Source organism: Uloborus diversus, chromosome 1 (assembly GCF_026930045.1).
Source record: "Uloborus diversus isolate 005 chromosome 1, Udiv.v.3.1, whole genome shotgun sequence".
Lineage (NCBI taxonomy): Eukaryota > Metazoa > Arthropoda > Arachnida > Araneae > Uloboridae > Uloborus > Uloborus diversus.
Window position 1 is genome coordinate 94420949 of NC_072731.1, and position 15650 is coordinate 94436598.

Below are 15650 nucleotides of genomic sequence, written 5' to 3' on the forward strand. Positions count from 1 at the left end.
GCGTACTTTAAATATTTTCTTGCATTTTGAATGTTTTATTTAAATGAAATGTCCAATTTAAAGCATTTTGTTTCTTATTTTACATCTTCTACTTTATTCCGCAACCTAATCAAAGAATCCAGTGTTCTAGTGCTACTTTGTTCTGCAACGTGCTTTTGTATTAAAAATGCATAGCAACACAAATGTCTTAAATGTTGCACATTTAACAATTTCTTTCAAAATGAAAAAGACATGAAAGCAACTTTAGCAAATAAATTTAGATTTATACGAAGCATTGAAATAATTTGTAACATTTCAGAAATAAAAAAATTAAAAAAAGGAACACGAGTCTCCCAAACTTCCTTTAGTCATGCCTCATCAATTTCCTTTCAGTGAAAAGTGTTATCTCTGACGGGCCCCTAACCTTGCTACAACATTATCAGGTCAAGAAATATCAGGTCATTCAGTTATCTGCACTGAAGAACAGTCCAAGTTTCTTCTTGAGCGAGTGGTTTAAGATATTCTTCGGTAAACAAGCCGTACCGTTTCGTCTGAAATAGGGAGAAATTTTTACCTCAGATGTGATTTCTTTGGTTAAGTTTTTTAAGTTTGTAGTAGGTTTAAAATCTTTAAATGGCACCTGTAATTAATGACGTAAACGCGTGGCTTGACGAAAATAAGAAATATTTTCAACCACCAATATGTAACAAATTAATGTAAGTACAGTTTTTTCCATCTTCTATAAACGAAAACTGTAATAAATAAATAAATAAATAAATAAATACTCATAAATTAATTAATTAAAAAATGTAAAAACATTACAAACTTATAAAGTAACACTTAATGCTCTTTTCTTTAAATCACTGCAAAATTTTTAAAGCAAGTTCAAAATGTAATACAAGCCAGAACATTTTTTTCTTATATTCAAAATTCATATCTAAACTACAGTTAAGCTTTACATGCCGTCAGTTTGGAGAAACTAACTTAAGCTTCTCTGTACAACTAACCAGAAATAAGTATTAAGCAGTTGATTATTCTGTTTATTAATATTTTCTTTTTGAGTAGGCTTGATAGAAAAACTAATGTTTTCAAATTAAACTAATTTTACGAATTCATTAAATTAAAATTAAGTGATAGAATTTCATTTCAAAGATATAGTATTTCATTTTCTATAAATTTTAAATTATTTCATTACTGTTAACAATAAATAAAGGACTTACAAAACTGAAATTTGAGAAGTGAACTTTAGATACTGCAAGGAACAAGGAACTTCTTTAGCTTTACTTCTCTTTTTTTCTTTTGGCTCAATCTATTTATTTTATTTTTTTGTTATTTATTTATTTTTTTAATAAATGTTATTTAATGTTACTTACGAAATGGGATTTAAAAAGATAAAGTATATTATTCAGAAAAGTTACGTAATATATAATTAGAATTTTACAACGAACAAAAAAGGAAAAGAATAAATTAATTTGAATTATGCCATTTTGAATTCAAATTATGTTTTTCGCAATCACGAGTGTGTTTGTATGTAGGCGTGTGTGTTTGTATCGAGGCATGAATAAGTGGGTATGCCTGTGTGTGTATAGGTATATGTATGTATGCGTGTGTGTTTATGTCTGTATGCAGGCTTGAGTGTGTGTGTATATAAGTGTGCGTATGTATGCGTGGGTGTTTGTCTGTGTGCAGACATGAGTGTGTGTGTGTGTGTATGTGTCTGTGCAGGTGTGTGTATGTATGCGTGGGTATGTTGGATATGGACGCAACCTGGAGACTGTTTTCGCTAGTGGAGCAGCATCGTGAGGCCGGCTGTTACAGAGGGAGGCGGTGGGAAAATAAAATCATAGGAACTTCAAAACAGTCAAATGAGAACAATAAGCAATTGTGATTGCACAATAATATTTAATTTTAGGCATCAAGATGGACAATTGAAAGCTTTTTTTGTTGGAGGACCAAACTCAAGAAAAGATTTTCATATGGAAGCTGGAGAAGAGGTAATTTTCAATAGAAACATCCTTCTACTGTTGATCTGTTTGCATTTATAATTCATTGATTTCATTTTTTAAGTGAAAAAAAAAATCAACGAGACATTTGTTGACCTAACGTATCTGTTGTAATATATATTAGCGTTAAAAAGGTAGATATTTACAGGATTATTAAAGAGGAAATTTGGTTCTTACGACCCAAAAAATTTGGTTACCCATTTTTACATAATTTCTACGAACTGAATAGAGAACAGATTTTTTCTTTAACCCAGGTTTATGAATTAATCCTTCAATATCCTTTTTATGAGTTATTTTCTCTAAATTTAGAAAAAGAGCTATAAAACAGTTTGTTACATATTTATATGTATGAGAAGCACAATATATTGGTTTTATTAAAATGCTGTTATGTGTTTTTGTTTTAAATCCAAAACTAATTTCTAAAATTTCATCTAGAGTTATGTTTGCTTTTCATTTAGATATTTCTTCAATGGTACTTTAAAGTTCAGTTGGGTCATAAAAGATGAACACTATTTTTCTTAATGTGGAGAATAACATATTTGCTTACCCATACTAAACAAGTAAACTGTAGGTGCTAGAATCCTATCCAAAAAAAAGGCAACTTACTTAAGGGGAGTCAATACTATTTTTCGAATATGAGAAAAAATGTACTTCAGTAAATGCAACTAGATGTATGAAATAGGTGGTGAAAATTTCAAAGCCTAACACAATTTAGTTTCTGAGAAAAAGGAACATTTAGTTTCAAAAATACCATTTCAAGATATTGCAATTTAAAGGTGAAAATCTTACCTCATCAGAATAGGTTTATATTTTTTCAAAGCTTATTTTAACTTACTTCTAATATGAGCACGATCAAGAAGTTTGTATCATTAAAAAAATATTGAAATGAAATTTGAAAATATATAAAAATCAAATTTTTGAAAGTATTTAGGGTATTGCCTCCCCTTAAAAGATATAAATGAAAATTATGGTGTGAAAACTATAAAACTCTGACAGAGAAGGGGGACAAATATATATAATTTCCACTTTGTAATAGTGAATATTTTTAGAAAATTCAAAAAATATCATTGATTGTGCAAAACGTTTAAATAAGTGAATAATACAATCGATATTTTCCTTTTATATCATTTTTCCTATTCTAGACCTTGAAATTGATTTTTTTTTTCATTTCCTTTCAATCTCACAAATTAAGCTCAGTTTTATACTGTTTAACCAAAATTAGAAACTTAGAACTAAGTTCGCAAAAAAATAAGTTTTCTTTTGGAAAGAGAAAATGACAATATGAATACTTTGGTTAAACTTTTTTTTTATTTAATTAACTGATTTTCCATAGACAGTTGAATGAAAATCAAGAGAATATCTTTGATTAATTAAAATAATTAATTCTTCCTCACTAGGCCGGCTATTTCTATCGAAATTCTTCAATCTTTTCCAATAAATCGTTAGACTTTTGCAAAATGTTAATTGGAATGGGTATAGATGGCATGGTGATTTTAATTGATAATTGCTTCTGAAACTTTTAATATGGTGTATGCAGTAAAGTAAAAATAATTACACAAAAATTGAGCATGCACGTCCACTTTTTGGAATTTAATGATGGGGATTTTTGAAAGTATGCAATACAGGCACGTGGCTAGAACTTCGTTAAAGGGGAGCGGGGGGTCCAAGGTTGCATGAACTTCAAAGGAGGTATCCTATACCAGAATTATTAGCAGATAATTACATTAAGATGAATCCAATTAAAACCAGTTATTAAAATATGATTATCTGTTACAGTTAATGAAATAATTGAAATTGATAGAGCCATTTGTTAAAATTTGTTAACAAAAATGTTATATTTCATGGTAAATTAGTTATTGTTAGTTTATAAAATTAACATAAAAATAAAAGTTATCCCACACAAAGTTTCCGAACATAGGTAGAAAATATTCCATCACATAAGCGTCCTCTCAAGCATTATGTTTCTAATGCTTTTGAAATGAGTGATATAATTCCTATTAAGGAAACTAGTTTAGACGGATCAAAAAATTCATTTTTTTTTTAATGTCATGAAATGTTAGTAGAACTATTCAAGAATATGTTGCCAAAATTTCAATTCGAAATTCCGTTTAGTTCCAATGCTATGAGCACTTAAAAATTTTGAAAGATTGGAAAATGTTCACATCATTTTTTTTTTCAATCGCGTGTTTCTCGAAACGACTTTTTTTCAACTGGTGTGCATTCTAGTGCAAAATGTTATTCGTCAGTCGTTTCTGAAATTTTATATGAATATTCTTTATTTAATTACACTTTATATGAAACTAATTCTGAGATGATGATACAATTAAAAATATTTTTTTAATGTGAAAAAGGTGAACAAAACAATTTTGACTTCAAGAATGCACACCAGCAACAAGTTCTGATGACGACCATCCATGGACATCAGCTTCTAACTCTTCTATCTCTGGCAGAAATAACTTGAAAAAAGTACAAAGTATACCTCAAAATATGAATAAAATATCCTTCAAGTTTGGACAAATTCTAATTATTTATTCCCTGTTGAAAAAAATCACGAAGAACACTAAAATTTCTGCCTCCTAAACTGGTTCCCCCCCCCCCTTAATAAACAGTTCGCAATAAAAGAAAATAGGAAAATAAAAACGATTCTAAGAATTACTTAGAAAATGGTTAGGTGATAATGAAATAAAATATTAAAACTTTGTAATATATTTCAACAAAATATGCTCATATATACTTATGCTCATTTTGTTTGAAAAATACACACAAACACACTTTAAATCTGTATCTATGGTATATAAAGTTTACAACATTCTTTCGGCAATCCGAAACAGAATGAAATTTTTAATCTTATACGTTTTTTAATTATCATTTCTAATCATCATTTAAAATCTTAAACAAACTGTTAACTCTATGAGGAAGGCATCTAAGCATCTATTGATGTAACCATTTTTATTTATTTTTTCTTTGGCCAATTTACACAGTGTGTTCAGTTGACTGAAAAAAGAGAGAGAGAAGAAAGAAAGAAAGAAGGGTCTCAAGCAAAGCCACTGTGCCTCAAAGGCTGTTCGAAAAACTTCATATTAAATATTAGAAAATGCGTATTGACGTTTATTTTATCATTATCATTGTATCATTATATATTTTTTTTTTTTTTTTGTTGCAACGAATTGGTAAAATAAGCTATCGTTGGTTCAAATATGTTTTTTTTTCTTTCTATAATGGGGCTGCGTTAGAGTCTTTAGCCTGGTACGAACCACAGATATGCATGACATTCAGTTGTCCATATGTCACCGTTAAGGCGCGGATGTGAATGGCACAAGAAATTTTGACGTTTCCACCAGATGGGGCCAGTTAAGCTCTCTTTGATGCGAAACTGCACTAGAGATTTAATTTTTTTCAAGGGCATTCAAAGCAAAAGTAATACCTAAGGGATCTTTTACATGCCGAGTAATGGAATGTTTAATGAATTAAATTAAGCACCTTTTTATTTTGTTAACATTTTTGAAAAATGCAAAGGATTGATTTTTACAAATATTTTTATAAGGTCATGAATGATTTAAATACTATTATTGGCAATGTTCCTCTGATGTTTTCGATTTGACTCAGAGAATTTGGCGATTTGTTTAAGAGATCAGGAGGGGGCATTAAAACCACCTGTCTGACCACCAAACATGAGTTCTGTTTATTCGGCCGATTCAAAACAACTTCTGCACAAATCAGTCTTTTCAAATTAAAAATATAATTGTAATGAACTACCGAGATAATAACTATAATGAGCTCTATTACGAATCATCGTCACAATATTTGATTCTAAAATTGGTTTGTTTACTAGCAGTATGCAAGTGTCGAAGACTAAAATCTCATAATTTGGCGTAAAATGTCAAATTTTGATCATTAAGGTTGTCTTCACCCTGTTTGCGATGATCTAGAAGCATCAAACTAGATACATTTTCAAGAATGTGTAAGTATAAAGTTAACCAACTTTTGGAAACAAGCGTAAAAACTTCTGCTCCTCATAGCCTCAGTTTGCAAATTTTTTACTCCTAAATCATCTATCTGATGTTCTAAAGTTTAAAGACGGTAAAAAAACGCTTAGAATAATTGTGGTTAAAACTCCAGTATTGATTTAAATCAATGTTTCAAAATTTATATAACAATAATAACATTTCTGGTTCATTCATTTTCAAATTGGGTATAACTTCCATTAGGAAGAATTTTTGCAATTATTCTGTATTCTCGAGAATTTTATAACGCTGATAATTACTTTTTTTCTTGTTTTAAGGTGATTTTAGTAAAACCCACTCTATTGCAAGAAATAGCAATAATTTTAATTTGAAGAAAATAAGAATATAAAAAAATTATAACAATAATATAGAAGTTTAAAAAAAAAGGAAATTTTTTACCTCGCATGTTCACCTTTTTCAATTCTTTACTTGTAACACAGTAGATAGCAAAATATGTCACCTAGTGATTCCGAGTTAAATGCACATGTCTGTTTTTTGTTACGTTTTAAGCCACCTTCGAATTTACTTCCTCATTATAAAAGCAGCAAATAACAATCAGAAAATTTATTGCAGTGAAGCAAATACGAATTTGTTTTACTTGAAAAACGGAGCAACGCCGAAGAAAATATATTTTCTTCAATTAAAATTGACTAGCTAATTTTCGCTTGGGACCATAGAATCACAATTCAATAAGAGTTAAAAGTAATAATTTCAAATAAAGTATTTTAATTACATATGTTAATATGGCCAAAATTGCAATTTCATAAACTGATCGCAGTAATATTCAAGTAATTTTCAACTTCATTCTTCGCTTCATAAAATTTTGATACAGCGAAAAGTAATTTCGTTACATCCACTTCAATTCTATTTGTTCATTTATTTTAAATATTTTACCTTCAACCACATATTCTTTTTAGGCATTTAATATACTCCATGGTCATGTTTAAATACATCTGTAAGAGGGAAAACATACGTAAAAAATTTAGTTTTTTACTCAGAAAGAGAAAGAAGTCTTTCAATGTTAATTTGAGCTAAAAATAAGACGTTTAGTATCCAACAATGTAAAGCGTAAGTTTTCAAAAAAAAAAAAGCAGAAAAAAACTCCGCCCTTTTCGCGATTACAAAAGCCGTTTTATCAGTTCAAAACTTGCAAGCTTCCTGGGGCATAAGTAACCCATTATTGTTAAAAATAAACTGAAATTTATCAAAATATAGACTGACTGAAAATGAATCATAAGAAAAATATAAAGAAATAGTAAAACTAAATTAAGGAGTATAAATAAATAAAATTATGTATAGAGAGTTTGATATAAACTATATTTTATAAAACTCTAGAGTTTAAGGCTATAAGGGATATATATTTTGAGTATAAAGTTAAGGGTAAAAATTAATAAATTAATAATTAATATTCATTTTTTCTCGTCCTCAAGCACTCGAAATGAGCAGAATATCTTTTTCGTTGCTGTCTTAGAAATTTAACTGAATTTTTAATTGGGAAAACATTAACTCATAAAATTGACCTATTGTTAAGAAAGCTTTAGCTGCAACTTACCTAGTTCATGTAAACTTCATTTTCTTCTGATTACAATTTTGTTCAAGGTATATTTTCCAATGTGTGGTAGAAAAAAAAAATGTGTTCTAACAGAAATGAATAGGAATTATCACCACAGCCGTACCTCACTCTGGCTGCAGCTGCAACATGTGTAATGAAGTCCTAACGTAAGAAGAATAAATAAAAAAAAAAAAGCACGCCAATGAGACTGTAGGGCTGCGGAAGTGACAATGCATGTAGGTTTTTATTTACTTTGCTGACGGTAATCTTTGGGGTTTTTCGGTTTCAGTCAATCCGGGCGGAATTTCAAGGTCACGACCCGATAGACTCGGCCGCTGGAAAATTGCCGATTAATGGGAATATTTAAGGGGAAAACACTGGGGTTGAAAGAAAAAAAAATCTCTTTTGGAAAAATTTTTGTTGATAAAAAAAGACAGTGGTCATCCGGGAAGGGGTGGGCGGACCTCAGAACCCCCCCCCCCACCCTCTTGGCTACGCTCTTGGTGCAAAATACGTATAGTTACTTAGTTTTCCAGAAAGTTTTCACAACACCTATCACCGGCATTAGCTAATTAATTTAAATATGGATTAAAGAGCAATGTCCGAGTTTGCCGATACATCGAAATCAAATGTAATACAATCCGGTTGCGTCAAGAAATAGAATTTATAGTCGACTTAAACTGCTGAATATTGTTTACATTTCGAAAAGTTTCTGAACTCAACAAAAAAGCTTTTTCAGGTTTTCTGAAGCTTAGATGGTAAAGCATGTTGGGCTGAAATCCTGTTAGAGGCACGCATGTATCCTGATAATGTTTCATCTCACTGAAACTGAAAGTTGTAAAACCTTCAGCCATCCATACGAATATTTCGAGTTCGGCTAAATAAGTTTGAAAAATTCATTAGAAGTCCCTTACCTGGAATAAAACTCTACATTGAGCGATAGGAATTATTCTAATTTTCACCGAAATCCCTTAAGTGTTGTTTGTGATGTGGGAGTGTTATGAATGTTGCGAGAGCGACACGCTAGACAATTAAAACGGCTGTAATGACACCAATAGTTTCTGTATAACTGCATTTTTTTAAGCGCCCCCTTCTTCGCTCTTAAATACAAAAGTATGTATTTTTGGAAACTACTGAAAGAAAAATTGCTTCCTCCATCAACTAGCGATTTGAAGGACGCCCATCCGTCTGTTTTTACTATGAAACGAAATATGTACTGATCCAGTATAGCGGTTGCTGAAGTATAATTTTCGAACGGTCTATAATCTTTTTACAAAACTCCGCAAGTCTGCTGGAATATTTGTTCGAAAACAGTTGTTACTGGGGGGAAATTCTATCAGACAAACAATCAAATGCGTTTTTCTAAAATTTATTATTATTTTTTTTACTGACGGAGGTTTTCCTCTGAACGCTTAATTTCTATTATGAAACGTTTGTTTTGTTCTCTATTCTTGTATATGACTAAGTTGCAAGTTTTGATATTGCCGGAGAATTTTTGAATTGTAAGCAGATTATCGAAATGTATTCAAAAACTATTAAATCTTTAATAATAATAATAATTATTATTATTTCAGTTTTTTTACATGCTTAAAGGAGACATGAGACTTGTGGTTTCTGAAAAAGGCCAGTTTAAAGATTTGCCAATACGAGAAGGCGAGGTAAGATAATCATCAGTTTTCTTTCTGAGTTTTCTTGTGAACCGACTTTTATATGTAAACAAAACAACTAAATATTTTTAAAGATATTAGAAATAGAACAAAAATAGACAAGGAAGATCTGTTGACGTGCTTTAATGTTATCCTAATGCTGTATATTCCGACGCCACAAGTCAAAAGGGCTGTCCTTGTCCATCTTTCCATGAAGACGTCACAGACGTGGTACTGTATTGAGGTTTCGACATAGGTTTGCGTGTGATTTCTGCATGGTCTATCTCTTCTGCGCACACAGTTGTTGCGTTTAGTAAGCATCGTGCAAGTAATATGATTTCACGTTACAAAGACCTTCACGTTCATCACGCTTCATTCACATCAGGTTTGTTGGTCGCGATCAAAGTTGCAGCCCCTTCAACACTCAGTCCTAACTATCCATCATTTTTGATTAAGTGAGTATAAAGGATTGCTGATATACTGGGCGCGTTATATATATATATATGGCTGTCTAGTTATAGGGGAGGGGGTATTTCTTAGCAGGGTTCTTGAACTTTAAAATAAAAAGTGATTTTGTATTATTTCAAACCCAATATTTATTTATTATCAAATCTTACAAACATTGTAAAAACCCGCTTCGCCCTACCAGTGAGCCCAAAGCGGGTAAACTTAACTAATTGTGGTTTGGTACATTTTCCAATCAAATATGAAGTTATAAATGATTAAAATAGTTGACTAACTACCTGCCATTATATTAAAAAAAATATAAAATATTCGTACTTATCCAATTTCCTGTCAGTACATTTGTTTACAAAACATAAAGAAATAACTGAGTTAATTAATAGACTAATTAATTGCCATCCAAAAAAAAAAAAAAAACTTTTTAAAGTTATACTTATCATACTGAAAGAGAAAGTCTAAGTCAGCACACGGGTCAAGAAATTTTAAATAAATATACGATTAAATCCTATATCCCCGCTTTGCTCAAAGGCACGTTTTTTATTTCAATAACTATAACCTAAATTTATAATTACAAAAATCGGAATGATCATCGTAGTTTATAGGTGGATAGTGTCAGAATAAGTTAATATTATTGACAATAAAAAAAACCCAGCTGGTCTTCGACTAATCACAAGTTACAAAATTTCATTTTTTTTTTTAAATGAATCATTTTTTTTTTTTTTAAATTTTAAGCCTGGTTGCGCCATGCCGCTTCACTACTGCTTCACAGGGACTGCTAATAACTCGGGGGTGTTCGGGTAAACACGACATACGTATTTATCGCCACTAACACACCATGAGGGGGACATACAAAGGCCTACCCGCTGTGGGCCACCCTCCCCTACGGAATACTGAATCTTATTCTCCACCCGATTGTTTTGGTGTTTTAATAAGGACTTTGGAATCTCATTAATATTAATCATGGCCTCAAAAAGCTACTGTCTGTTTTCCTAGAGTTTTCAAATAACAAGAAAAATAACGAAAATCAACGATATTATTATTATTACTTTTTTGATTCGTCAACTACATAAATTAGACATTCTAGAACGATTAACAATTTTTTTTAACACCAGTTAACTACCGTGAATGATGCAGAAACACATTTTTCTAATACAAGGCAATCTTGACAAAAACACATTTGTAATAACTGTTGCTACACTTTTGCAAGTTGAATACAAACTGCTTGCTGACAACACTTTGTCATAGGTTAGTTTTTCACGATGAAGACAAAATCACGATCTCGCAAATTTGTACTATACTACATAGAAAAATGGGATCATCGCCTTGTCGGTCTACATGACCTTATTAGGCGCACCCACATTACATCAACGTTACACATTACAAGATCTCTCGTGACATGAGAAGGAAAACTGATCGTAGAGCATCACTAATTCCCCTTCATTGTTGCCCTTGTTGTAATGAAGTCTTCACATTCTGCCAGACATATCTCCCTCTCCGTAATTAAAGATACTAGGTAACATTTCTGAGGAAATAAGGTTAATTAAAATGTAACACGAACAAACTGTCTGGTATGAATGACTCACATAATTGAAAGGAAATTTATATTGTGAAGTAATAATTTACTAAAAGCGTTTATTTTCAAATCAAAAATTAAAGAAATAAGAAAGAAACAATATTTTATTAAGTGAATGCATGTAGGCTTTATTTTAAAAATATTGTATTGCTTCAAAAAGCATAAAACTTTCAAAAAGCAACGTATTCCTTGCAACGTATTGTTAAGTAGTTAAATGGGTTTTTAAATATTATGACAGTCAAAGTGATCCCTGTCTTAGAAGTTTTTGACACACTTGAAAACAACTTTTTTCACATTAGGAAATAAACAGTCTAGCGAGATGTGTTCAGCGATCTGTAAGAAACACAGACAACTTTCAAATTGATTGACATACATCCACTACAAAAATTAATTTATTTAAGTTAACTTACCCTTTAGTTTCAATGTTATTCATTCACTTGCAATACTGTATTACATAAATTTAGTACAATATTTACAGAGAATGTGTAGCGTACTTTTAAGAAAAAGAAAAACCTAATCAAATTTAATCCAAATTTCTTAATTTCTAGGTCACTCCTAAAATGACAGTAATTTCTCTTTTGATAACATTTCGGACCTCAATGTTACTTTGTCCCAGAAATTTTATTTGAATCGTTATCACACAGGAAGTATGCTTGGAATTTTTTTTCCAAAACAACTCAATTTCGGCCATTACAATTTTTTTTTCTTTTTTTCAAAAATATAGTGTAGCAAAAAAGTTTGTTTTCTTTGCACTATAATATTGGAGTGCTAAGCCTTATCAAAGTGCTTAAAAAATGCTTTAAGAAAATATGTGCTACAACGCAAACGAATAAATGTTGCATTCAATTAATGGTGATAGATTTTTTTCCTGTACGGAAAAAAATTGTATGAAACATAAAATTAGTACAGTCATACAGTCAACTGTCGATAACGCGAAGTCTTAAGAGCCCGGCTGTAACGTTCGAGAGATCGGTAGTTTGCGTTATCGGAAGTCCCTTTTCCAGTCTTCTGAAGAATATTTTTTATTTAATTTTCCAGGAGTAGTACATTATGGATAGATAATAACACTTATATGATTCAATTGAAAATCCAACGTAAATAAAGCAAAAATGAGCACGAAAATACAGCAAATAGCTGTTTCAAAGTTACAATACATTCTCTTCATTACTGCGAAAAAATAATTAATTAATTAATAAAATAACGTGCTCTCACGCACCGTCTGAAAGAGCATGAAAATTATGTTAAACATAAAGATGCTCGTTCCTCCATCGCTCAGCATTGTTATGACTTCTGACCACTGTTTTGATTTTTCATCTGCTAAATTTATTTTTAAATGTTCTTCGGTCTATGACCTCGATTTTTGGGAAACTTACTAGATTTTGAAAAATTCCCATTCTCTAGTCAGTGATTTTTCCAGCACTTCTTCTTCGTGGTTGTTCGTTTTTTTTTTTTTCTACCTCTTTTTGTTTCCTGCCTTCTGATTGGCTATCCCTCCCGCTGGCTGTGCGCCACGGGATGACTTGTTCTTCGCCGATTGGTCACTTGTCTTTTATCGTCAGTTTCTATTGGTTGGCTCATTTGGTATAAATACCGGTGTTCACGGGGTTGACGTCAATTTTCTCGCGACTTTCTGGTTGTTTGTTGAGTCTTTTCTTTCTTTCTTTTTTTTTTTTTTTTTGCACTGATGAAGAGGCTCCATCGTAGCCTTGAAATAGCTATTTGCTGTATTTTCATGCTCATTCGAGCTTAAGTTAAGTTGGTTTTTCAATTTAATTATATTGTATCACAAAGCTTATTTGAACTCTTGTCATATAACACTTATAGTTTGGATATATTTAATTATTAGTATTACGTAAAAGTATCTTTACAGATAATACATTTCATTGAGATACTTCAAAAAAGGAGGTTACTTTTGACTGCTTTCATTTTTTTTTATCGCATCTTATAACGCTGTGACGATTTCCAAAAACATCTTGAAAACTGCGGAGATGACCTTCAGAGGGTGGCGCGTGTGACCGACGCAGGACCCCTGGTGTGTTTGATCCCGGGTGTTGAATAGATCGGTGGACAAGGCCAGGTTTTTGACGGTATCGCCTCTTTTCAACACCAAATCGAACGCAGTACTTAGTGTCTGATTTTGGAAGCGGACCGTAGGCAGGATGTAGACCGTGCGGAGCCAACGTCCTAGCAAATGAAAATTGCTCTTTAAACCAAGGTCGATCGCCACGCCATCACTCGTCCAATGAAAAATAATTACCGGACAAGACACACGCCCCTTGATGAGGAGGCGAAAACAAAATTAAAGATTTGGAGACTTGCAAAAAGATTTCGGGTAGATCGGACGCTCTGACGTGCCCGAATGTGAAGAGCTCAAAAGAGCTGGACTTTGATAATGTGTGATTGGCATCGGATATAGCCCTCGTCGTGAGGAGTTCACGAGACATTATGTTTACCACGAACATTAATTTTTATTGCTGTAAATAAATTATTTAACCAAGAGGATTTACTCCAGTTGAAATGATGTACAAGATAATTGCTGTAAATAAAAATTGAAGTCAAGTATAGTCTGTGACAAATAGTTTGCCGCCAGATCCAGCGCTAGCCAGGTGAATCCTAAATTCGTCACAACGCCATTAAGTTTGTATCTCGTAAGCCCTTTTTTTTCGCGTGATTTCAGTTTGTATTTCTTTTAAACGTATTTTTGTCCTAAAAGTAGATTTTTTGTGTCACCCAGAAAACAAAGGCGCCTTTTTTTCATTTTTTGAAAAAAATCTAAGACTCTCAAAGATTTAGCCAGCAATAAAATTTTACACCGTCAACCATGGCAAAAAGTAGTTCAATCGACTATTTCTCTCGTAATCCTGCAACATTGTACCGTATTACCCCACATTAGCTGGCATGTCGGAAAAAAAAACGAGGTTGACCAGCATGCCGGGAAAACGCGAATTTTCCGGCATGCCGGATAATTCGAGGTTTATTTTTTAACAAAATATAAGTCAAGTCAAAGAATATTTTTCAGTCTAAAAAAATTTGTTTATTTAATCAAGAATGGAAGTATATTAGTAAGAGAAAATTCTTTATTGCATATAATATGTGCTAGTTATCTATGGTAGGTCATTATTAATGGATTTAATTATATGCCAACAAAGTAATCAATTCAGAAGCAATAGTTGTTACTGCGATTCGTTCATAATCTTTTTTAATAAATTGTTTTAGGCTCCTTTTAGAGAAGTAAGTTAATTTCATTTATTGAATGGCTATGGCAAATTCTTTAGCACTGGCTTAGGGGCGGTAACTTACTGCTTAAATGCTTCCTTAGTTTTAATTTTAATTTTTATAAAATTATTCGTTATTGAATAACATTTTTCTTGTTAAAATAACAAATGACATTGTTAGTTTATATATTTACAAGATAAAACTGTTTATTAATAATTATGAGATATGTATAGAACTTACATTATTTTTCGAAGCTGAGCATATGTATATTTCTTATAATGTTAATTTTTTTCCAAACCTCGATTTTTCCGGCATGCCGGAAAGGACATAGCGAGTACTATTGAAAATCTGGTGATCCCCAAATTTTGCGACCGGCCGGCTAATGCAGGGAAATAGAGGATTAAGGAACACTATGGTAAATAAATTATCCCTCTCACACAAGCTGAAAAGTAAAGCAATGCATTTAAAAAAGAAAAAAAGCTTTTTTTTTTCTTATTTTGACTGCATTTTTATGCATGCAACGGAAACGAAACTCTCGTAAAAACTTCGATTTAAAAGAAGTCAATTCGAGATATAGAGAAAACTTTTTATTGAGGACAATACATTATTTCGGGACCGAATGAAAACTTCCGAGATAAAGGAATATTCGAGCTATAAGATTTCAAGCTATCGAGAGCAGAATGCATATCTGTGTCTGTTATTTACGTATCGCAGAAACGGCTCTGATGTTATCTTTCTTTAAAAAAGAATATTTTGTATCACGGGACATAACAGAAAAAAGTTCTCAAATTTTTCGAATTAGAGATGCTTCAAAGTCGTTGAGATAGGGATTTATAATTTTTTCGTTAGACGTCAAATGTTAAACTCAAAACTACAAACAATCTTTTATAGACTTATCAGTATCGTGCGATTTAGTTTTAAACATAAGATAATGCCTTTTTTGTTTGTGTAGAATGGGTATGTGGATCTGGTTTTGCTGCGTTTTGTAACTATATTATCAGGAATAAGTTATTTAATCTTGAGTTGCATAAGGAAAGGTAAAAGTTCTTACACGTACGTACATTAAAAAAACATATTGTAGGCAGTCGTCTATTTTATGATGCATTTAGAAAACTTTTCTGAGCTCTTTAGGGCTTAAAAGAATAGAAACTGCTCTATTTTGGCGGCTAATATTTTAGTTTTTAATTTTTACTTAAACGTTTTCTGATTTGCAAG

The 15650-nt window shown here is 31.5% G+C and overlaps 1 protein-coding gene across 1 annotated transcript in view; it reads left to right on the forward strand.

Annotated features, from left to right (window-relative positions):
• Positions 1–498: 498 nt before the first annotated feature.
• Positions 499–15650, forward strand: part of LOC129226516 (3-hydroxyanthranilate 3,4-dioxygenase-like) — a 66697-nt gene continuing 51545 nt past the window's right edge. Inside the window, exons 1-3 of the mRNA XM_054861457.1 lie at positions 499–695; positions 1892–1973; positions 9113–9196. Coding sequence (XP_054717432.1) covers positions 613–695; positions 1892–1973; positions 9113–9196 — 249 coding nt within the window. The 5' untranslated portion in view covers positions 499–612. The remainder of the gene's footprint in view (positions 696–1891; positions 1974–9112; positions 9197–15650) is intronic.